This window comes from Anomalospiza imberbis, chromosome 12, assembly GCF_031753505.1.
Source record: "Anomalospiza imberbis isolate Cuckoo-Finch-1a 21T00152 chromosome 12, ASM3175350v1, whole genome shotgun sequence".
NCBI classification, from domain to species: domain Eukaryota; kingdom Metazoa; phylum Chordata; class Aves; order Passeriformes; family Viduidae; genus Anomalospiza; species Anomalospiza imberbis.
Window position 1 is genome coordinate 17389125 of NC_089692.1, and position 25456 is coordinate 17414580.

The following is a 25456-nucleotide window of genomic DNA, read 5'->3' on the forward strand; positions in this document are numbered from 1 at the left end:
AGCAGCAAATGCTTCTATTCATACTTTATATTCAAGGGATTTACACACACAACCATTTAAAAGCAAAAGGGCAATAAATAATAACCCAGAACAGAAGCTAATCTGACCACAGTAGATGAGTATCTGCTGGTGGAGTGGGCAAATATCAGCTCAGAAAAAAATCTTCATTTTTCCACTCATTTTCCTTTTCTGAATAAGAGTATTTTATATTGCAGCCGATTACCTTTACCACTATATTCTAAATCCATAAGGCAGTAAGGGGGTGACTGACAGTCCCTGATGGGAGACAGTGCCCAGAGCAGCTGCAGCTGGCCTGGAGACCACTGAGCCACCAGGGATGGCAAGTGGCCCCTCCTGACTGAGTCACAGCTGTCCTGCAGGGGCAGTGGGAGTTGTGGTGGATAAATGATGGCAAGTAGAAACCTGAAGTTTACTTTTGCTGGCAAGTTAAGTAAGTCAGGACAGCCTGAGACAAGTCTGCATTATCCAACAGAGCTGGGAGATGAACTCCTACCCTGTGTGGACAAGTCTTTAGCTGTGCTGCTTTGATTTTTCTGGAGTACATTTTTGTCCATTTAAAAAAATGTATTCAGTTACCTGTTGTAAAACCTCATGACCCAAATATATTTAGAAAGAAATGACAGGGAATATATTTTTTTTTTTTAAAGAGTAGAATTTCTGTGGGTTGATGACTACATTCTGGACAAAAAGCCATCTGAGGAGGAGCAGTGGAGATGGAGGTGCAGCATCATTCAGCAGGTTGCTGCTGGACTGGAGTCAGTGTAGCAGCCTCAGCACGTGGGTGAGGTGGCATTAATTAGCTGTGCTGTGTGTTGGGTGATGAGTCCAGCAGGGCTCTGCTCATTACAGGACACAACCAACACCCCTGCCTCTGCTCCCTTTTCCACTCTGGGATCACTGGCAGTGCTGGGTTTGCTGCTGCTGGATGTGCCTTGGGGTGTGCTGGTGAATCAGAGGCATCAGCGGATCTCAGAGAAAAACACTTCTTGCCAAAAATAGCAGCAGCAGAGACAGGAGCAATATCCAGCCCAGGATCAATAATCAGGGTGAGGTTCTGCCTTGGAGGATGCAGGAGCCAAAGCAGTTCAGGGGCAGTTTGATGTTCAGTTCTTCTGCAAAGTGTTTGTAACGTAGGTGGTACATAAAAAATTCATCATTCTGGCTGCCTGTGCTGTGCTGTCAACCAAGATGTTTCCCCTGTGTGCAGATGTTACTGAAATTGAACTTATCCCTTTGCCCTTAATGATAAATATGGACTCATCTGAGGAGTGCAGCTTCAGACTTGTGTTTGCAGAGTGAGAAGGGCATGGTCAGATGTAACATTAAGGCATTCCTGACAGCACGGATCATAAAATATTTAATTTATTTCTCACTTAAATGAAATGACAGACCAAATGATCTAAATGAGGCAGGCTTTATATTTATTTAGTCTTAACTTTAACTCCTAACAAGAGCTTTATCATATTTAAACAGTCTCACATCATTAGGTTAATAATAGACTGCAATTTGCACTGCTGGTGACTGGATTTTTCATTATCCTCAGTTTTGGTCTTTCAATGGCCATTGTTGTTTATTGTGCCCTTTTAAAAATTGAATAAATTAAGAGAAACTAAATCAGAGGAGGCAATGACAGATATTACCGAGTTTGGGTAGAAGGCAAGAAAATAGGAGCAGGAGAATGAAATGAGGAAGCAGGGTTTTGAAACTCAGACACATCAATCTGAAAGGGAATATCATTTTTAAAACATAAAGTACTTAAGTTTGATATTTTCACTTATATTTCAGCATATTTTGTGAATCTATTTAATTCTTAATGCTTGACTTTTGTACAAATGCGGGATTTTTTTCCTCCCAAGACAAAGGGAGGAAAAATTCTTTATTGCCCAGAGAAGTTGTGGAAGTGTTCAAGGCCAGGCTCTTGGAGCAGCCTGGTCTAGTGGAAGGTTCCTTGCCCACAGCAGAGGAGTTGGAAATTGATGATCTTTAGGATCCCTTCCAACCCAACCCATTCTGTGAAATCAGGGTGCCTGTCACTCATTATTCACTGGTGGTTGACAGAACCAAAGAGCAAGAACTTCAAAACCAGATGCAACCCAAAGCACTCAGCTCTGCACAAACAGCCTCTGGCCTGCCACAAAAGTCAGCCCAGGCAGACTTTTCCATCAGTTCCAGTCAGAAATTGTTCGTGTGTTGGGAACTGCTCATTTATTGCCAGTGCCAAGAGATGAGGTCACTGTTACTGGCCCAAGCCAAACAGCCCTCCTTGCACAAGGGCTCTGACAGAGGAATAAAAAGCACATCAAAAAGGTGTCTGCTCTGCCTTGCTGGCTGTGGCTGCCTCTGCCCAGGTGTGTGGGTGAGCTGCAGGGCAGCCCGTGAGCAGGGCAGTCCTGTTGGCTTTATTGCCTTGCCTGGGTCAATGCTGTCAAGTGCAGACACACATCGAGAGATTTTGGACCTTGCCATCTGTGCATCAGGCAGTGCTCCCCTCTGGGTGCTGCCTGGGTGAGCTCTGTGTTCCCAGGCACAAAGCTCAGCAGCAGCTGAAAAGGTGCCCATGGCTGAAAGGGGTTGCAGGTGGGTGTTTGAGCTGTGTGCTCACTGCAGTAAATACATGGCATTTCTTTAAAAAGCTCTTTTCCTCTCATCCTCCTATTCCCAAACAGAAATCTGTCCATGCATCAGACTGTTCCCTGCACAGGGCAGGGCAAAGGACTGAATATATTTGCTAAATAAAAAGCTGTTTTGTATTAGGAATCAGACACTGCTCCAAGATGCACAGATTTGCAATTACAGCTTTGTCCTGGGAGTGAGGATTCTAGAATCATTTGCTGACACAAATTTGCTCTGTGACCTGGGGAAACATTTAAATACTTTGTGCTTCATTTTTCTCCTGCTGCTACATAAATTTTTCAGTGTTGTGTCTTGTACCATCTGATTTGTGTTTTCTGTTTAATCAAGTAATATAAAATTTCAGCCTTTAAGCTGTACAATGCAACTGAATGACTTTGCAATTGATATATCAGATACTGGCTGGAAATTTTTTTGAATTTTTAAAATTAATTTCCATCTTGTCATAACTTGCCTGTTGTTTTAGAACAAATTGAAGCAGTTGGAAAAAACTGGTCCAATACCAATTTGTATTCTGGCTGTTACTTGATGCTGGAATTAGTGACATGCAGTTGTCTTGATGCAGGTGAATCAGAGTTTGCCATGTCAAGTCCAATTCTGCTTCTGTTTAAGATGATAATAAATCACCCCCTGAGCTCTGCTGTGCACGTTGGGGTCTATCCTCAGTGCTCTTCAGCTTGTTTAAATTTCTAATGAAGACACAGAATAATGTATGCCTGTATTATGGCTTCATTATACAATGTAAAATGTCTGCAGGAAAACACTTCCCTAGTCAATCATCACTTGGAGAAGTTTTCCCTTCTCCTGACTAATACTCCATCACTTTGATACCTTCCAGGCAGGTTTTGCATTCACCTCATGTCCTGAGAGTCTACAAAACAGCACAGAAAAATAAGCCAGTGCCCAATACCATTACAGTGGATGCTGTGAGAGCCCATATGGTGTTAGTTTCTCAAAAATAAATCACACTGAGAACTGTTGGATGCATACAGGGACCTTTTCCAGTCCCTCTTGGAGGAAATGCTACACAAAAAGTATTTTAGAAGAGCAGCAATGCATTGCTTTATAAGAATTATATAAAGCAAATGAACCTGGGATGGATTAATATTCACGGCATTAATAAAAATTAGATTTTAATTACTGTTTAGTAAACCACATATTATAATTTAATAGCTAATTTAAAATCAAGATTGCAGCATTTAGAGCAAGTTTCTAGACCAAGAAATTATATCTTCTGCATAGTCAGCACACTTATGCTAATGCTTTAATGCATGTGTTAGATAAACCCTGCTGACACCTCCTTTGCACTTCTGCATGCATTATGTAGACCACTTTCTAATAAACAAATTTTTCTTTTTTTTTGTAAAAGAGTCTTTGCCTGCAGCTCTACAAAAGCAAGTGGAAGTTCAATACCTCAACAGGCTTGGATTTCATCAGTTCTTCCCCTGGGCAGTCCAGGGTGATCCCAGCAGTTGGGAGGCAAAACTGTTTCTAAAACTGCCAGTTCTTTCCCAAAGTGATGAAAGCAAAGTGTATTTTTCCATGGCAAATAAAACAAATTTCTCCTCAAAACAGCAAATCTATTCTCTAGAAAGTGTTTTCCATCTCCTGTGGCCTGATGTACATAAGGACATTGGTTATTCCTACAGTCCATGGGTTCCCTCTTTTCACTTACATTATAGCTTTATCTCTGGGCATCTATATTTACATACTGTAATTATTTAAATCTCGGTGTTTGGTCTTTCCTTTCAGCATTGCAAAGCCCCCCAAAATAATTACCAAGTAGGAAAATGAAAGGACACAGGTGAGACAAGCAGTTTGTTGTCATGTCACCTTTGAATCTCAGTGTTAGGAATTTTCACTATTATAAATCTCAACAGGATTTTTCAAAGAGATTCTTTGTTGTTAAACCCCTTGCTAAGATAGATTAAAAAGAAACTGCTGAAAAAGGAAAAAAAATAGGAACAAAAGAGCAGCTTCCTCAAGATGAGAGGGTGATTTCCCAGCTGGACAGGAACAGCTTTGTTTTTTGATCCTGTGTTTTTACAGGGTCATTTGAAAAGTCACTGGTTTGTTCTATGGCATTAGAACAAAAGATGACTAAACTAAAACAAGAGAAATATTCCATATCATATCAAATCTATCTGCATTTCAGAACCTGTCAAAGTGAAAAATGAAACCACAAGCTTGGCCTTTAAAAATATTAATTCACTTTTGAGATGAAATGTAAAAGTGCTGGGAAAGAAGTCACCTTATCTTCAGGAAGAAGCAAGCAAGACGAAATCCCTATTGCTCTTCCTGGATCTCAGATGGCACTTTCATGCCACCCTTAAATCTAAAAAAGGATTTAATCATCAGTTCTTGCCACCATAAATCCCTGAAGTGTTTTTTGCCCTATTATTAATGAGACAGTCATCAAATGCACTAACCAGAGCTTGAGGAATTCCAGTTTCAGGGGAGTAATTTACCACTTTTACTGAGTGATGTGGATTTAGTTCAGTGTTGACCTACAGCAGCATTTTGGGATTACAGCTACAGTTTATTGACAGCAGAAAGCACTGGCCATTAAGATGTCAAAAAAGGTAATTAGTGAACATTCAGCTAATAAATTGTCAATATCCAGAGATATCCAAAGTACACTTTTCACATGCTTTCATTTAAAGCCTGTATTTAAATTCTGAGCAAAGCATAATTTCAATCTTTTAGAGATCATTCTGCCTGTTTGATGTTATTGGTTCCACACAGCAAACTATAATCAACTGATAAATCTCTGATATTTAGTCACAATAAAATAATAGAATATTTCTGTACCATTTGAGATGACATTTTGATACTGGCTTTGTCAAAGTATATTGCAGATGTTTCTCAAAATTTATCTGCCATAATCTATAATAACTGATGAAGAAATTAGAGATAAATTTTCACTTCAGTAGACCTCAGCCAAAACCTTAGTTCCATTAATATCTTTTTCTGATATTCCTCTTTAGTCAGTCTGTTTTGGATTTTCTAGTTATTAAGACTTTCAAATTTGACAACACAAATTATTCTTCATGGAGTACTGAATATGACAATGAGGTTTGTTTTTTTTCTTTGCAGTCATTTGGTGGCTTAGTTGTTGTTGCTGTTTTTTTTTTTTTTTTTAATTTCACCTCCCATATGCCCCCAGTTCCTGTTCTTAGGCTGCCACCTAGTAATAGAAGTGAACAAAAACCTGTTGGATAGGCAGAGTAAGCCCAGAGCAGAGAGCTCTTACAGTATAACCACTGCAAACCAAGAGGAATAGAGCTGTTAGTTTGTGTCTCACATTCATAAATAAACCTGCCATTTTTTTTCTGAGGTTTAATTTTCCTTGCAGCTTGTTTTAATACTTCAGCCAAGTGGAAGTTCAATACAAGGGAGCACTATAATGAATATTTCCCATTGTTTTATTTCCAAGCACCATAACCAATGAGGCAAATAATCCATGGCCATTAAGCTTTCTGTATAAAGAATTGGAAGGTACACAGAGCTTACAATAGCATGAATAACAGAGGTCTTTCCTCAGGCCTTCAGAGGTTGACACACACACAGAGTATTTTCTAAGTATGTGCGGTGGTCTCTTTAATATTAGAATATTTCTATTGCCACTTCAGGGAATAGCCATGCGTCGCTTGGCCATTGAGAAATTTAGGGCAAGGGGCTTAAGAACTTTGATTTTATTTTTCTTTTTGTTTTCCCAAGTGAAGTTCAGCTGTTGTCCTCCAGATAAAAACTGCATCTGAACAGTTATGCCTCAAAATTTGTGTGAGCATCAGAGAGCCCTGTTGTCCCAAACACAAAATAGCAATTAAATGGTAGAAACAAATTTTTTAGAGGCTTAGAGGGCTTAAAGCTAGTCTCAAGAAAATCAGCATGTGAATGCTGTTTCCTCAGAAGCCTTAATAAGCAAAGACACACCTAAACCAAACTAGAAATGCAAATATCTTATTATAAAGCTTATTGCCTTTAAAATTGTCAGGCAAATGCTCCAATTAGAGTCGCTCAGTGACAAGCAGTCAGCAGCTGACCTCATCCAAAACCCTGACACCCCTGCTGCCTCCCGAGGTAATTAAACTCCTGATTTTACTGAAACGCTCAGTGAAGATGAAAATATTCAAACAAGAAAACCACTGAGACACAGAAGCCAGGCCAGCAGAAACAATGAGAACACGTGCTGTTTTCTGTGCCTGTGATGTTGGGTTTGTGGGGATCACAAAAAACACAGGTTTGGAGCCAGCCAGGCAAAGGCAAAGTGGGGACTGAGAGAGGGACACGAGGGGCACATCGGCCATCAAGGGAATTGTGCAGGTTGTTATAAAAACAGGAAGGGAGTCTTGATCTTTTCATTCATAACTAAAAGGGAGGAAGTGCTTAGGGCTCCAGATGAGGAACAGGAACGCTCTCAATCTGTTTGTAGATGTAGTGATTTTCAGCACGACCTCCAGCCTTGCCATTTATCACTGCAGCAATTAACCTGCCTGTGGGGTGTTGCTGCATCCAGCTAATGGGTGTTTGTGGAAGGCATCAGGATCTGCATGTAAGGACACATTTCATTACTTCTGGGTGTCCTGCTGCACACTAAACTGATGGCTGGCACAGCAAGAGTGACACTGTCACGTTTAAGTAGTGTGTTCTTTGATAGCTGGACCCTCGCTGTCGTGCGAGGCTTGGGGAAAGAGGTCCTGCTAAAAAAAGGCACTTGTGAGGATGAAAGCTTTGGTTTTTTTAAAGTTTCTTAACCTAAACTGTTATTTCCTGAACATGTTCATTGACATGAAAGCGTACAACTGCTGCCATGGGAGTTGTTGCAGTGCCTTTCACTGTAAGTGTGGATTTCTGGGTGGCTTTTCTCCCTTTTCCAAGAGATCTCGTTCTATAATCAAATTACATTTCCTGGTAACTCATCTGTGTGGAGAAAGGAGTGAATGGAAGGGCAGCATGTGAATTCCCAAGTCACTGAATACCAACAGCACATACAAAGTGGAAACCTGCTGGATTTATCCTTCCCAGTGGAGCTGAAGCCCTCCTGGCCCAGTCCCCGCTGCACATTCCAACAGGTCCTTTTGAACACAGAATTATATTCAGACATGTCTTTATTATTAGCCAGTTGTTTTTGGGATTGCTGGAAAACATTCCAGGCCAGTCAAAGATCCCAAAATCTTTTCCTTTGATCCCTTCAGGGAGAGGCTCTGATGCTGTCAGGATCAAGTATGTTGAACTTTGGTAAACAGAGCACCTGTAAATAAACTTTTAGGGCAGGATGTTATGTTTTTCTAATGTAGGGATGCTTTTGGAGACGTTATATTCTGTCCAACAGAGGGATCAATTGTCTGGTCTCAATATTGATGGAGGAATGTCTCAGTTGTATAAAATTCTGGGTATAAGGCCTGGGTTCTGTGGAACCATGTCTCAAAAATATTGATTAAATTCAACATAATCCTTCAATCTGTCAGGAATCATCAAAAAATGCTTTGTAATTTGCTACTGTTTGGAGGCACTTTAAAGGCTGCATATTTTTCTTTCCTGGTGCTGTGACATTTTCTTTTAAAGTGCTCCTTTCCTAAGTGTGTTGTAAAGGGAAATTTCCATAATGGCCCAAATAACAAAGTGTTGGTTATCTCTGTGCAGGGAGGGTTCAGTGGAATACTCAAGGTGATGAATGATCTGAATGACCTCTCAAATGGGTGCTGTTTGATGCTGTTCTTCACCACCTGGAATTGGAATCACTTGGGAAAAAAAATGTGTCTGATAAATTCCATGGATATTCTAAATCCATTTTACCTACCCTGGCCTAGAACCAAGTCAAAACCTCAGGTCCAGGGAAATCGGTGGAGTCCAAACTCATCAAATTTTGACAGTCTCTTATAGGTCCTCCTTCACTAGAAAAAACCCACATTTTTAGGCAAATAATATTTTTGAAACAAGGGTAGATACAGAGAAGGCAGAGCTTGGGGAGAGGGAGAATACTGGCAGATAACTGAATTCCTCCTTGATTATCTGTGGCCAGCCTTTGAATCCCGGAGAAGAAACCTAGGTGCTGATTTCTATTTATTCTGTTTTACTTTCAGTTGTGTACCACAGCCCTGCTCTAAAACATTGTCTAGCTAATAATATCAGCTTTATTTCACATTTTCATCAGCAATTGCATTCCTGCTTTGATAAACAGCATCTTACCAGGCTTAAGATGCTGAACATTTGACAAAGGCAGTAATTTTAGAAGCATCTTTTCCATGTATTTATTAAGCTGAATGTTTCACTTGTAGCCTCCCTTCCAATTTGTTGTAGTGTTAACTCAGCATTTCCTGCCTCTGTAAATCTGTTTAACTTAAAGGGACTTTTAAGATAGGCTTTTAACAAAATTCAATTTTCCAGTTTCTTGTGAAATTGGAATTTCTTTCTTCCCTTTCTTTCTCTCTCAATAAAGTTTATGCAAATAATATTAAAATTTATAATGAGACTAATATTTGTTAATCTCAGTTCAAACAGTGGATTTGTATTAAAACATAGTTTCAAACACTTCTGTTGAGAGTGAGAAAGTGTATTGCTTTTAATTCATTCATTACTGTGCTGCACTTGTTAAGCTTGAATTGTCATTATGATTACACACCATAATTTTTAGTATTCAATATTAATTATATTTAAATCCCATTAGATCTACGGTTGCTGGGCCTGCTTTGATTCCCATTTTGCAGAAGTGTTTTGGAGCAGTTCCAGCACATGAACCTGATCCTGCAGCTCAGTGCTGGTTTCATCAAGAGATTTGTCCATATAAATTAATTATGTGAATAAAGATTTTTGGGCTCAGTAAAGGTTGCGGGGCATTCCAGGATGTCACACACTCTGTGGCCTGCAGAAATGTCAGGAATTAGATCTTGGGCTGCTTGAGGTCAATATCAAATGTCCTGTTGGACCAATGGGTGTTGGAGGGTGCCCTGAAATACAAATTTCACAGTGCACATTCCAGACACAGGAAATGTCAACCTGCAAAGAACTGAAAAAGTGCCTCAGTCATTTATTTGTTTTAATTGCAGATCTTTAGGAGCTGTCAGCAATACAAAATCACATTTTTCTGTGTGCGTCTGAGAGGGGCTGGATTTTGACCCGGGTTTATTCGTGGTTTCAAAACTCTTGCCTTACTTGTGGCCAAGCTTGCTTACGAAACATTCAGAGTGTGGGTGTGGCAGTCCAGGACATCCCTCTGGCTGCCCTGGCTGTCTCAATATCCTGGCAGGGGGCTCAGAGACCTTGGCACAAAGTCAAAAACACCTGTGGCTTTGATTTTAGCCCGTGGAAAAAAACTGCCAACTTTGTGTAAGGAATTACAAGCCACAAGGGTTTGAGTAGTGTGGTAGTTGAATTAACACAGGGTGAAAAAGTGGAATTTTGGGGTTTTTAGAATGGGGTTCAAGGGGGTACAAGATGGAGGGATTTGGGCATGTCCTGACCTTCTTCTCCTTCTTCTTGTCCTCCATATCTTGGTGTGATGGTGACACTTTTCTATTGGTTTAAGGTAGAGACACACTGTCCAACATAGATAATAGATATTGGCACAATATTTTAAATATAGTACATGCAATTTCTAGCATAAAATGTAAATGCCGCCTCAGGCAACATGCAGAATGCCATGGCCTCCTTGCTAGATGGAGCTTGGCAGGTGAGAGAAAGAATGTTATAGATAAGGAAAAATAAACAACCTTGAGAAGCTGATCCTACACATCCCGGCTCCTTCTTTGGCTGCATGGGCTGGGAAACAAGGACTTTTACACTCTTGGCGTCATCCCGACACACAGGGACACTGCAGACCCTGAGATGTGGGCAGAACCTGTCTGTGCTGCAGTTCTGCCTGTGCCACGTCAGCCACACTCACATGCCACGCCGGGAATTCAGGGATGTGTGGATCCCTCCAGGCACTCAGGGACTGCACAGATAGCTCTCTCTCCACAACAGCTGGACGTGGGTTTGGCTGAGCTGAGGCACCCAAACTGTGCAGTTTAAGAGCATTCTACATCCCCAGGGAGCACAACCTGGACAAGCAGCAGCATCCAAACTCTTCACCTTCAGAGCAAGGGGAGCACGACAGGGCTGAGGTTCTGAGAGCACAGGGCTTCCAGGGCTGGGCTGAGTGTGGAAGTTCGGCTCAGATCCACAGCCCAGCTCTTCCTGCCTTTGAAAAGTTCTTTCAATAACGTTGTGGATGTCTCTTCCCAATTCTTCAAAGGGCTCAGATATTCTTTCCTGCCACTTCTCCTCCTGCTACCAGTGCCTCCCATACTGTTCTCCCCTTTGTTGGCTTTGCTGCTTTTAGTCTATGAGAACTGCCTGGAAATTTTGGAGTTTGCACAACTCTTTCTGAGCTCTCTCCATTGTAATTCCCTGACCTCTGCTCACCCATGTCCTCCTGTACCCCACCTCCTGCATTCACCTTCCCTCTGTCTCATGGTGCCACATGGTTTTCACTTAATTGCAGTTTGTCCTCCTTTAATACAACACCAGTAGATTTCTCTCAGTCATTAATTCTTATCTTTATTTCTTCCTTAATTCTGCACATTACCAAGAAGTTGTTTTTCTTTCCAGTGTGCCTTAGGAGCTCTACTAAAGGAAAGTTGTATATAAAACTACTTTATAGAGCACCAGGCCTCCAGAAATTTCTGACATTTGAGTAGCATGAGCACAGCAGGGAAGCTGAGTTTATACTGCAGTATTATTTCTTGTTATTTGTTCAACCTGTCCTATATTTTCTGTCATGTAAATTTGTTTCACAAAAGGAGCTGCAGTGCAAAATCTGCATGAGGCAGTGACAGGCTAAGTCTCAAAGTGAGAATTACCTACAAATGTTGGTTTGGTTGCAAGAAGACAAAGCCTGACTTAGGATGATGGTGGGCAGATGTTTGGTTGGCAGATGCTCTTAGAAAACAAAAGTATGGTTGTAAAAGTCTAGCAAAAAGATAACTTTTTAACTGAAGCAGAAAATGCAAGACTTCCAAAAAAAGGCATTTAATTTTTTTTATCATGAAAAGAAGTGATAAGAAGATACGTAGGAGTAAGAAAGAAAAGAATGAAATTGACTGGAGAAGTTTTAAATGTAACACATTCATCAGAACACAAATCCTATGGAGGGGTTGATTTTTCACCCCATAGTGTGATAAGCATTTTGGTAAAACAGAAATAGTGTAATTGAAATCCATTTTGCATCATTTTCCCTTGGATGATTTAGAATTAGGCCAATTTATATTCTGCAGGTACAACCCAATGAGAGTGTAAATGCAGCCACCAGAATTGTTTTTGTCCATGAGCAAAGCTGGTATCATTTACTGATTCATTACACTCTCAGCAGGGTCCTCTCTTTCAAAAGCTACCTGGAATTTTTGCTGGCAATAGAACACTAAACTCTAAAATAAGATTTGCATAAAAAATGAAAGTTCAAGGAAAAATGATAATAGTGATTAAAAGTAACATTTGATGACTATTTTGATTAGAATTCCACGTTGAAATGTGGTATTCAAACAGACACAGAGGCTTTTTTTCCCCTCCAGCTCCAACTGACAATGAACCCATTTAACTAGACTATTATGTCCCTGATAATTTGCTTGAAATAATAGACAGTGCTTCCATTAATATTTAACAATATAAACATCAAGCAAAGGCTGTACATCTGGAATCACAGACTATGCTTTTTTGCATTAGGGTACTAATTTTAGAAATAACCCCTGTCTGCCGGGACCTGCTGATGTGTGGTTGTCGTAACAAGTCAGTAATTGAGTTTTCTGGGCATTTTGACCACTGATACAAATTTGCAAAGCAGATTACACATCAGAAACACAATTTCCATCCTGACCTTTATCACATTGCTTTCTGTTGGGGGAATTGGAATGTTTAGGGAGGGAAATATAATCTAAGTGGGCCTAATTTGTGAGAATGTGATTTCTGATGTTAACCCAGTAAACTGCATTTTGATTCATTTGATAACACATCATCTAAAATTTTGGCATTAGGCAGGTATCACAAAACTTATTATCTTTTATTGCCTAGGCAGAAAACACTGGGTTAGATGATTATAAATTGAAACTCATGGAAAACTTTTATCTTCAGCTGCTGTGCAAAGATCCTGTCACAGCCTGGTTTGTTTTAGCAAACAGCCATGGTCACATCCTCCAGTGTGAACAGGGCACAGGAATGATGCTGAGCTGTTGTGGATGTAGAGGTGCTGGCTGGGGTTAAGGATGCAGAACCTCCTTGAGAGGCCTCTGCAAGAGGTCCTTTCAGATAGCTCATCCTGGTCAGTGAGTGTGTCTTGGTTTGAACAGACAGGTGTCTGCTAAGGAAGGCAGGAGCCTCCCCTGAAATGGAAAATGTAAACCCCCTCCCTCTGAATTGTTATAATTTTGAAATGAAGGGGCTCTCAGGCAAAGATACGGGAGTAGGGATAAGAGTTCTTTATTAGGAAAAATAAAAATACAAATGCAATAGTACAAGCAAAAAAAAAAAAAATCCACTGCCAGAGTCAGAACATGCCCTGACCCCCTGTGGGTCAGGGTGGTGGCAGCAGTCCCATTCCATGGTGGCTCAGCCCTCCTGCAGTGACAGCTGTGCTTCTGCTGGAGCAGGGATCCTGGACAAGGGTGGAGTTTTCCTCTGAAGCTCCAGGGCTGCTGGAGATGGGCCTGGGCTTCCTCTGGGAATGCAGTGGAGAAGAAAGCTGCTCCTCTGGGAATGCAGTGGGGAAGAAAGCTGCTCCTCTGGGAATGCAGTGGGCAAAGGCTGCTGTGGTGCTGCAGGAGTCAGATTGTATCCAGGTAGGAATGCTTGGCTCCTCCCCTGGGCGGAGCTTCTCCCCATGGGATGATGGAATTTTCTCAGACATGCAGGGACACTCACTGGCCCATGGACAGAAGATAATTAATAATTAATGGCCCATTAATAGAAGAGATCTCCTGGAGGGAGGATTGGTTGTGGAAGAGATAAAGAAAACTGCCCAATGAACAGAAATGACTGCCCCAATTCTGACAGATGGCAATAGGACACACACCCCCGGCCACATCTTGTAACCTATGACAGAGTGCCACACTCTTCTGCTGTCACAGTCTTTGGGATTGTGAGAAATAGGTGAGGCCCAGGGCATATCCTCCAGCTGAATTTTAGCTGGAAGAAATTCAGTTGCCGCCCTCTCAGTGATACAAAGTGTAAACAATGGGAAAGTTCAGTTCCAAAGGTGTGTCCTGAGCAGCAGTGAAGCAGCAGTCCATACAAACCCTGCCTGGGCAAGCGGTCAGGCAGCTTCCCTGGCATTGCTCTCATCAGCTGGGTGCATTTCAATCGTCTTGACTCGGCTGAACATCCAACAGGATTTGCTGTTTGATGAAAAGGTGAAGAAAAGCCCTGTGAGGGTCTGTGGTGTCTTGGAATGATGAGGTAGATTAGAGCAAGTGTTGCATTGGATTCCAGGAAGGTCTCAGATGTATAAACTTGATTAATCTAAATTCAGCTCTGGTGAGATGATGGATTGCTTGATGGCAAAAGATCATAAAATAATCAGCATTGGGTTTCACTCAGATCCCTGCAATACATTCCTCCAGAACTGTGGGCTAGGAAGTGCAGTCTGGGAGCACAGGGACCTGTGGTGTCAGGATTTAAGCTGTGCCCTGATTTCCTGCTTGGCTCAGACCAGGGTTTGCAAGGCAATAAAAATATGGAAAATAACCTTAAGTTGAAGTGCTCCAAGTTTGCATAGAATCAGAGAATGTTTTGGGTTGGAAGAGACCTTAAAGGTCAACTTCTTCTACCCCTGTCCTGGGCAGGAACACCTTCCACTGTCCCAGGCTACTCCAAGCCCGGTCCATCCTGGCTTTGGACACTCCCAGGAATCCAGGGGCAGCCACAGCTCCTCTGGGCACTCTGTGCCAGGGCCCCCCCACCCTCACAAGGAAGAATTTCTTCCTCACATCCAATCTAAATCTGCCCTCCTTTGACATAAAACCATTACTTCTGCCTTGTTCCGCTCTGCTTCTTGGCACCCTAAGGAGATAAAACTCCAGGGCTGCTCAATATTCTCCTCCAAATCCTGCAGGAAACACTTCAAGGCTTCCTGAGCCTGAATCAGACTCCAGGAGGAGCAAACTCAAGCATGGGGAAAGCTGCTTGATTCCGAGCCTTTTGTTTCTCTGCTCAGTGAAGGGTTGCCCTGGTCTGGGGCTGCAGGTCCAGTGTGTGATTATCAGTGGCGTCACTGATTAGGGGCTCCTGGCCACAGCATTTGGGAAAGCAGCTTGTCCCCAGTAAGTGAGGGAGTGCTGATCAGCTGTTGTCCCTTCTGTATGAAATATTTACAGCAAGGGGTGATCCCTGCCCTGCGGGTCCATGCCTTGGACTTGTCACCAGTGCCCAGGGGCTGTGCTGCACAAACACAGGCATCCTCTTGTGACTACTGCAGATTTCCCTAATTTTTATGTGATTATACCTACAACAAGGCAGGAACAATCACTTTTATCCTCCTGTTTTGGGGAATTTGGGGCTTTTTTCCAGAGCGTGTGTTCTGGGACCTCTGGTTCCCATGTTTTTGGTGCCGTGATGTTTCAGAAGCAGCCTCTCACCCTGAGTTCTGGTTTGGTTTCAATACAAACCTATGGGAACCTGCCAGTTTTTCATTCACAAACTGGGCAAATTAAAACCTAATAAAAGTGCAAATAAACCTGGGAAGTCCATTTGAAGTTGGTGGAGCTGTGCTGATTTATTCTAGCCTGAGAATCTTTTCGGGCTTGAATGCTTTTGGGGTTGCTCCTGATTTCTCCTCTCTCAGAGTTCCAGCAGAACTCCAATGCTCATCTCCGTCCTGATCCATTTTATCTGACCTTTACACACTCCACATATTTAGGGAATTCTCTCAGCACTGGGATTTTTATATAGAGGTATTTGAAAAACTATCTTTACTAAAAGCCATTTGAGGTTACTGTGCAGGAGAAACTTCTCTCTCCTTTCACGTTTTTGGATTTAAATACACTCATTCCTACCTACGGCAGGGACTAGGAATGATTCAATAATTTGCAACTAATAATTTATTAGAACAACTTTGCCCTCCTTTCTCCTCACAAATTGTCTGCAAACAGATTGTACAACTCTAATATGTTAATAGCTGAAAATTATTTGACCATTTTTTTCAGCAAATACCTTTTGGCCTGTGGATTATTTGAATTGCAAATTGCAACTGTTAAAATGAAATATATAATTAACACTGCAAATAGAGCTGATTGGGTATTGCAGGAGACCAATTTTAATGGAAATATATTGATTTTTCAAAACGAACATTTGCTACAGTGATTTGAAAAAAAAAAAAAAAAGCTTTGTTGAAGTAAATATTTGTAATACAGAAGGGTATTCTTATCTTGAGTGCTCCTGACAGCTCACTTGAGATTTTGCTGATGGAGACAACCAGATTGAAAATCCTGTTGATAAACTTGAACAGCTTCTTGCCTTCCCTCATCCAGCCAGGTGTCCTGATGCAGACATTTTTTTATTCTGAGACACAGCACTTTTCATATGCTCTGTCCAAATTGTTACCTTTGTAAATATAATTAGCCATAACTTGGCAGGTTGTGTAGTAGTTGTAATATTTTTTTTAGAAGTGTAATAATCAGGACAGGCAGAAATGGTGCCTCCTACACTTGTCAGTCAGACTCTTAATGTCTCCAACCATATATTCTAATTTTAATGGAGAAACCCTTGGATTTTTTTTTTTTTTTTTGCTTTCTAGCATTGTTGCAGTGTTCAGTATGAAGCTCTGGAAAATGTTAAGCACCGGGGAAATTATGTAACCAAGTCCATCCTTGGGGTTTTTTGGGGGGTACAGTTCATTAATGTGGATGACATACAGTGTTTTCTATCCAGCACTAAAAACTGGAGTATAAACAGTGGTAGGTTTAGAGTCTGTAAGGAGCAGGAGTTGTGCCAGGTGCCATTTAAAGCACCAGAATACTCAGTGGTGCAAGGACAGGGAGAGCTGGAGGCTGTCCTGGGTGCAGACTCTGTGAAAGGGAGGACTCTGATGCAGCCCATGGGAAGCTGTGCCATGATTTCCATGGTTCCTCTCCCAAAAGGATCCTGTGGCTGCAGGAAGGGCAGGGGAGCTCCAGCAAGGTGGGTTGTCATGAATCCTGAGCTCTGGAATTGTCATGGATTCTGAGCTCTGGAACCTCACGGATTGTGAACTCTGGAATTGTCCTGAACTCTGAGCTCTGGAGTTGTCATGAATTGTGAGCTCTGAAATGATTGTGAATTCTGAGTTCTGGAATTGCCTGAATTGTGAGCTCTGGAATCACCATGGATTCTGAGCTCTGGAATTGCCATGAATTCTGAGCTCTGGAACTGCCATGGGTTCTGAGCTCTGCATTATCCTGAACTCTGAGCTCTGGAATTGTCATGAATTGTGAGCTCTGGGACTGTCATGCATTCCAAGCCCTGGAATTGCCATAAATTCTGAGCTCTGGAATTGCCTGAATTCCAAGTTCTGGAATTGCCATGAATTTTGAGTTCTGGAATTGCCTGAATTGTGAACTCTGGAATTGCCATGAATTCTGAGTTCTGGAACTGCCTGAATTCCAAGTTCTGGAATTGCCATGAATTTTGAGTTCTGGAATTGCCTGAATTGTGAACTCTGGAATTGCCATGAATTGTGAGTTCTGGAATTGCCTGATTTCTGAGCCCAGAGGGACTCTGTCCCAGCAAGGATGGCTCAGTGTGTTCTTTACAGCCCCTGGAAGGGGACAGTCAGTGACACCAGCCAGGCAGGGGATGTTTGCACACAGCAGGGTCTGTAATTGTTTACAGACCATCATGGAGCTGTGTTTTCCTAACCAAGCCCATTCCTGAGGAGCAGATCTTCATTCCAGCCACTTCTGCTGCTGACAGGGTTTGGGTGAGAGGAGTGCTGTCTTTGCATTCCTGTATTCGGGATGTGGAATGATAAGGGTGATTAAGTGGTCTTAAATCAGCTCAAGAAGTTACATAATAATTGATGCTTTCACACTGGAGTGAAAGATTTCTGCAGCACTGTTTAATTATGAGGAACAACTGAATTTTTTGCCCGCAAAAGGAAAAAAAAAAAAAAAAAAGAAATTACATACATTGGTGCAGGGGGAAAGCTGAAACATAGCTTGTGTTTTAAAAAGAAAAACATATTTCAGTATATTTGACAGCAAGTATTTTCCTTGGAACATTGTGATTCTTATTCTCCAAAGCTATTAAAAATTATTATAGTACTTTATACTTCTAGCACAGCTGACATGGAAAATGACCTTCTTCCCAGACCATGAGCATCTAGTGAGTAGCTGCTGCAGATCCACCTCCCCTCAGTTATGAAGGGAAATATCTTTGCCTGGTAAAAACCAGTGTAGAGTCACCAACTTCAGTGTGTGGGAACCCAGGACATCCCTCTGGCTGCCCTGGCTGTCACGAGACCCTGGCATGGGGCTCGGAGACCTTGGCACAAAGTCAAAAAACACTTCTGGCTTTGATTTTAGCCCGTGGAAAAAACTGCCAACTTTGTGTGAGGAATTACAAGCCACAAGGGTTTGAGTAGTGTGGTAGTTGAGTTAACACAGGGTGAAAAAGTAGAATTTTGGGGTTTTAAAATCAGTGACACTTTTCTATTGTTTTAAGGTAGAGACACACTGGCCAACATGAATGACAGATATTGGCACGTTATTGTAAGCATAGCACAGGTAGTTTTTGGTATAAAATGGTAACACCACCCCAAGGGGATGGGAGTCTGCTGCAGACTGACCTGCTCGACAGACCACAGCTCCTTGAGAAAGCATGTTATAGATAAGAGAAAATAAACAACCTTGAGAAGCCGACCCTAGGCACTCCGACTTCTTCTTTGGCCATGCGGGCTGGGAGAAAAAGACTTTTAACAGTCTCGGGGTCATCTCGACCACCCGACCCCCGAGATCAGTGGTGTTGTGTCTTTTATTTTTATTTAGAATACTGAATATTTGCTCTCTTCCCTGGACTTACTTTTAGGAGTAGACTAACAGTAATGATTTAAGGGGAAATATCTCAGACCAAACCTAAGCTTCAGCCATTGCTCTGTCCTGGAGGTTGCTGATCTCTGCCTGAGGAGAAATTCTTATGAATATCACCATCTATGTAAGGACACTCCCTTAAGGGGTGTTAATATTTATATTGATATTTATATAAATATATATATAACAGCCAAGATGCACAGCCTTCTACAACGTGATATTAATTCAGTATCCAAATCCTAATTTGCACACCAGTCAAAACTTATAATTTTACACAGGCTGTTGAAAGTATGCCCATAAAATTCCTGTATTTTCATGTAAAATGTAACAAACTCATCCACATACACAAGCCCTGTGCTTAGGCCAGCATTGTGAAGAGTTAAATGTGTAAATTTATGTGTAATTTAAAATAAATGTGTAAGTTATAAGGAATTAAATTCTTGATCCTATATATTAAATAGTCACAGATTTCATTATGATGAATAACAAATAACTCTGGCCAGAAAACCAATTTGGTTCAAACACTTTGGAGCAACTTCTTTCCTTTTTTTAATGGTTACTGCTAAAGGAGAAAATTTAGTCTTCTTTTTGCTTCCAGATATACCCATGGACTCCACGTCTCCCACGGGTAGTAAATAGATATTGATTTTGTTCATAACAGAAATACATTATTACAGTGATTAAACTGTAGACCTCCCTTTATGATATGAAAAAGTTGGAAATTGGTGAGCTAAAGAGGATTTATGTTACAAAAGAGTTTGGGTTTTTCTATTCATCAGACTGTAATTCAAGCTCTAAATGCAAAGCCTCTGTGTCTATCGCCCTTTTTAAGCAGCAGCAACTGGCATTTAAAATAAATGCTGATATTATAATTATCAAAGCATTATGCCTGTTAGAGCTGCTAATAGTCACTTTGCTTCATTTTTTTTTAATTTTACATTTGTCAAAATCCTGACAAGCATACTCTGGGATAATGTTAGATTCAATGTTGATATTGTTACTCAACAAGAACATTGATTATGTCTTAATAGGACATATTCAGTATGTATTATATGCAATTATCATCTTAAATGAACACAAGCATTTATTTAGCACCAACTGAAATTATTTCAATCCGAAGATTTTTCTTTCTGGTTAGCATTATATTATAAAGTCATTAGTACCAAATATGATATTGCAGCACACTCCTGATACAGAATTATGCATGAATACATAGTTTATAAACAGAATTATAAATAGAAGAGTCGAGGCACTGTTGTATCATTACAGAAAAACAAATATCCATGGAATAGTCAGAAAACTCTCTTCTGGTAATTAGTATTGAGAGGATCCTTAAAACACTTGTTTAAGCATTTTGAATGTTCTGTGTGTTGTTTGCTTCACAAACAGAATTTCTGGGAATTTGGGGATTTCTAGTCTCCCCAGTTTTTTTATTTTTGTTTTATTTTTTTATTTTTGTTTTTTTTTGTTTTTTTGTTTTTTTTGATGAGGACTGAAGCACTAAAGGAAGGCTTGGTGCTGGGTACTGAGCGTACCCTGTCCAAAATATGCAATCCAAGGGTGACTTGCAGGGGGGCGCTGGAGGAATATTGAACTGGAGGCTTCCTGGGGAAAGTGCTTGCGTTCCTGCTGCTGGCAGAGCCCTGGGTGCTGCTGCAGAGAATCACAGCCTCAAGGGCCCTAAACCTTCCCTGCAACCACCCAAGCAGTTCCACTGGTCCCACCTTACATTTTGAGTTCTACTGCACTGGTGGTGCTGCTGATTCCGGCTGAATTTGGATGCCCTACAGCCCAGACCAAGGCTTGGGCTGTTGCTGCTGCTGGTAGGAAATACAGCCAGGGCTTGCTTCTCTTCACTCACTGATGGCTTTTTATGGTATCTGTAATACTGAAAGATTAAAACCCAGCAGAAACCCATCATCATCTGCTTTCATTCAGCATTACCCAGAAGCTCTCCCTTGGCTCGTTCCACCTGTGAGTGCCTGCACTGCACTGTTTATTTCCCTGTGCTGTGATTAGCTCCTGCTGCCTTTGTCAGGAAGCTGAACTCTGAAACCAAAGTGCCTTTGCTGGCCTCTCCCTGCTCTGTGGTGCTGAGCCAGCCCTGTCAGGGCAGTGGGATCTGATGGCAGTGTTAGCTCTGGTGGGGATGGCAGGGAGGGCACCTTTGAAGGAAAGCACTCAGGACACAGCTCACCTCCTTGGCAAACCACACAAGCTGGCAGCGTCACCCCTGCCGTGGCTGAGTGACTACAGGGAAAATGTATGGGGAAAGGAGTGGTTCTCCTGCTGTCATCATACAAACCCTCTCAACAGTGTCACACTCCACAAAGTCACAGTTGATAAATAACAAACCACACCAGCAGAGACTTGATGTTCATTTATTAAAATAATCCATTATCTTTTGGAAATCCCACTTGTTGAGAGCTGGGGCTTGTTTCTGTTGCTGATATCTCACTGTCCAAGTGCTGTTACCTGGATTGCTTTTGCAAGGCTGTGCTTAGGCCACTTTGGAGCAAGCCTGGGTTTAGTGGCAGGCAGTGACCTGGTGGGACATGCCTGAGTCTCTGTGGGGTCCCAAAATGATGCAAATTTTGGGTGCTGCATTTATTGCTCACCTGAAGCTGGGCAGGGATGGAGATGGGGAAGGAAGGATGTTCTCCTCCACTGCCTCCTTCCAGCAGCACTTATTCCTCACAAGATAGAAGGAAAAGGAGGGAGAACACACTGGGGTCAAAAGTCTGAGCCCTGAGGAGAGGGAAATGCTGAGGAGGTGCCATGAGATCTTCCAGAGCAGCCCTGACCCCCCCAGCACATCCCTGCAGCAGCAACCCTGCAGAACGGGGCTGCTGGGAGCACAGGGATCCCTGCTCTGTCTGCAGAAATCCAGGTTTTTGGTAAATCTCACTGCTCCAAACAATCCCTGCTGCTGCCTGGCTCCGCTGGGCTGGAGGCAGGGGAATTCTGCAAGGTCCTTTACAAGCGAGTGCAAAGAGAGCCTCTGATGGGAACAAGCCTCTGCTCAGGGTTTGCATCTGTTAGCAGCTGCTTCCTCTGACAAAGCAAATATTTGGTGTCAGAACGAGTTGTAGGAAGTGCTGCATAGCAGGAAAGTATAAAGTATTCATAATTATATGAAATGCTACTCAAAATTCAATGTTTTCCACATTTTGCGTGAGCTTAAACATTGGACTCCTGTCACAGGCATTTCTGCTGCAGTGGATGCAATTTCTAGCATAAATGGGCTTGCTTTCAATAGAAAATGGGATGGTTTTCAAAGGAAAAAAGGCCAATTTGTGAGTAAAAATGGGCTCCTTTCTGAGCAAAGAGGCTTATAAACATGAAGTGATAAATGGCTTTGCAAGTTTTCCATACAATAATAATGACTTTCTAATCAAAATAATGAAAAAGTCACAGCTTGGGGAGGCAAGAGAAGCCTCATTCAGGTTTTAATGCACTTTAGAAAATAAATATATGAAAACTGTAAATTTAGTTCCCCTCCATGGCGTGAGTTTGTGTTGCAGACATGTCAGTAATACTTCTTTGCATATATTTTTATGATGTTATGAATCAAACTCCTGGTCTTGGTTTGCCACCTTCTGAGATTAATTTCATGGAATAATGTTGTAAGACTACAGGAAATGCATTTCTTAGGATCCCCTGTGTGGCGGTGGCATCTGAATTCCTAGCAGTCCATGTGTTTTTAGAGCAAAATTTATCTTCTTGCTTAACTTGTTGATTTAACATGTAAATTTATTAATTCATAATAGCTGATCTGATGAGCAGCTGAGGTTGTTGCTTCTCTCTTGGCCTAAAAATGCTTCAAAACCTACCTACTGAGGAGTTGGGATCTCCTTCTCACAAGTTCTCCAAAAAAAAAGAGATGGTGGGATGTGCCCAGGAGAACATACAGTACAAAATTCACAATCTGGGAAAAGCTTCCGAATCCCTTGGCTGCAGAGCAGCCTGAGTGACCCAAGAGGCTGAGGCTGCTTTGCTGGGCTGCGTCCAATTCCTGGCAATTCCCTGAGAAATTGTTGGATAAAGGACATGGGTGAGAGATGTCAAAGCTGGGAACCCTGGGCTCTTGCAGCCACAGATCCAAAAGGTTCCAAAAGCAGTGGCTTTGTTGCAGCTTTCCCCATGGGATGCGGGTTTATGGCCCAGGAGGGGTTGGATAAACATTCCTGGGCAATGTAAGGTTCTCACTGTGCGGCTTCAGAGGTGGCTGCAGCACTTGCCCATCTGTGGCCTCTGTGCTGGTGCTGCTCAGGTGGGCTTTGGGCAGGTGCTTCCACTCGAGGCAGCCACACAAAACTCATTTTATTCAAGTCCCACTGAAATCCAGGTCAGAATTCCCTACGAGTGCCAGGGGAGCCGGCTCTGATGCTGAGAACATCAGAACCTCAGCTTTGACAGCTGTTGCTGACTCCTGGTCCAGATGGGAGAGATGGGAATTCCAAAGGTTGGCATATTCCCACTCCAGAACTGACCAGAAATGGGTTTTTTGCCAGATTAAGGCTGTGTTTTATGAGAGGAAATTAAGCCAGATTTTTCTCTGGGCCTGTGCTGCCTGGTTCTGCAGTAGGTGGGCAGCCAGATAAGTACCCATGACATGACAGTCAGATATCAGCAATATAAATCATTAATATCACTCAACACATTGGCTTTGGTCAATAAATGGAAGTCTTTGCCTGTTTTGGAAACTGCCTTTTTGTTTTTTGCAGTGGAGCAAACTTAGATTACCAGTCTAAATGCTAATACCCAGAATGAATGGGATTTAATAAAGTGAATTTATATGTAGATTGTGACATTAGTATTTAATTATGTACCCATCATAACACTGATGAAGCAAGCTGCTAAATATTGGTGCACTGAAGGTAGAGCTTACTCTTAAAGAGCAAGTATATTTTAATTTCTTACCTCTTTCCTGATCTTCCTAAATAACAGGATAAATTATGTACTGTTTACCAATATTCACCTTCATGCTGGATTGCAAATGAGGTTTCCAGGGTAGCAGCTGATCTCATAGAAAGCTGTGCTTGTGTTTCAGTAAAACTGTGATAACAGACCTGTTTTTCTGCTATGTTTTATTAGCCTAAATAAAGTTTTGGGTTTTATAAAATGTATTATTCTAATATTAATTTAAAATAGTATGTTATCTCCGTGGTTTTGTTTTGTTTGTTTTTTTTTTTTTTTTCCTTAACCTTTCTTTTCTATTTTTTTTTCCAGACTATGGAAAGCCCAAAGTATGAGCTGGTTATAGAAGCCAAGGACATGGGTGGGATGGATGTGGGACTGACCGGCACAGCCACTGCCACCATTCTTATCGACGACAAAAATGACCACGCACCAGAATTCACCAAGAAGGAGGTAAGAACTGGCCATCTGTTCTCTCCAAAACGGTGCAAGTAATCCTAATTAGCTCATTTCTAAATATAAAGATGTTCTTTAAGGAAGGAAGACACGTAGAGAATGTTTTTAGCTCGGTGTGGCAGACTTTCCTGGAGCTGCTCTTTTCTTTTTTTCACGTTAATGAACGTGTGTGCATCAGCTCCAAACCACAGTGCAACCATAAGGTAAAAAAAATGTATGTCATTTAGAGATTGGCTAGCAGGGTGCAAACCTGTAAAATCAGTTTCCTGGGGGTAACTTTCTCCTTTTGCTCCTGTGGGGGGAAATAGCAAAACTAGCTTAAGGCTTTGGATGGTCAGGACTATGGGTGAAAACAACATTTTCTTCCTGTCTACAGCACTTCCCCTGTGAGCCAGCCAGAGTTTGGGGTTCTGGAATCAAAGCTCCAAACTTAACCTACAGGTGGAATTTGCAAGGAAAGGTTTTTTTCCCTGTAAATTGAATTCAGCTGAAAGTTCTGACAAACCCCAAAAGCAAGGTGAGGGAATTCCCTGCCTGCCTGCCCCAGTCTTCCTGCCCAGCTCACACTGTTCTCTTCCATCCCCTACATTTACTGTGAGGCTGGTTTTTTTTTTTGGTTTTTTTTGGTTTTTTTTGGTATATGGAGTGCATGAGAGAGTTTTAAAAATTTTACCTGATTACAGCCAAGTTGGATTTTGCTATTAAAGTTTCCTGGGGCTCTGCAAACTTTTAAGGAAAAATTCCCAAAATATGAGAAGCAAACCTGAGGGATCCTGATTTTAAGATAATAGTGGAAGAAGAAAAGGGAAGCCTATTGCTGTAGAAGTTTTTTTTATTTAACCTGAAGTATATTTTTACCTTTTTAAAATTTGTTTCCTGGTCTAATATGAGCAATTTGGCAGCAGATCATATTGAAAATTGTTGTTATTTGACTTGAAGAATTATTTCTTTTACAAACTCAAAGTAAATGAATACTAGATTCAACCACGACACAGAAGGGTTTTTAAAAAAAGAAAAAAAAAAAAAAAAGAAGAAAGTAGAAACAATGACAATTTTAACAAAGGAATATCTATAACTACATCAGTAAAATGCTTTGGCAGTAGTGTTTCAGTCACCTAAAATTATCATGGAGAGATTGATCCAAACCCTTCAAGAACATGGGTGACAATTAAGTGACTATGATCAAACTATTAATTCCCTTAGAATTACCTTTTAGATCAGGCTTTTAATGCTCTGAAAGCCATTTCCTGACAACCAATACTTAAAATATCTTTGAAATGCTGGTTTTTTTTTAACCCTCTGGAAAATAACAATGTACAAGGACAGCTTGGTGCATTTAGAAATAAGAATTTATTGGATTAATCAATATTGATAGCAATTCATGTCAGTCAGAGTCC

General features: G+C 41.4%; 1 protein-coding gene across 4 annotated transcripts in view; it reads left to right on the plus strand.

Annotated features, from left to right (window-relative positions):
- CDH13 (cadherin 13) overlaps positions 1–25456 on the plus strand; it is a 449552-nt gene that overhangs the window by 342808 nt on the left and 81288 nt on the right. For all 4 annotated transcript variants that reach the window (XM_068203139.1, XM_068203136.1, XM_068203137.1 and 1 more), the window contains one exon: positions 23916–24056. In XM_068203139.1, the coding sequence (XP_068059240.1) occupies positions 23916–24056 (141 nt within the window). The remainder of the gene's footprint in view (positions 1–23915; positions 24057–25456) is intronic.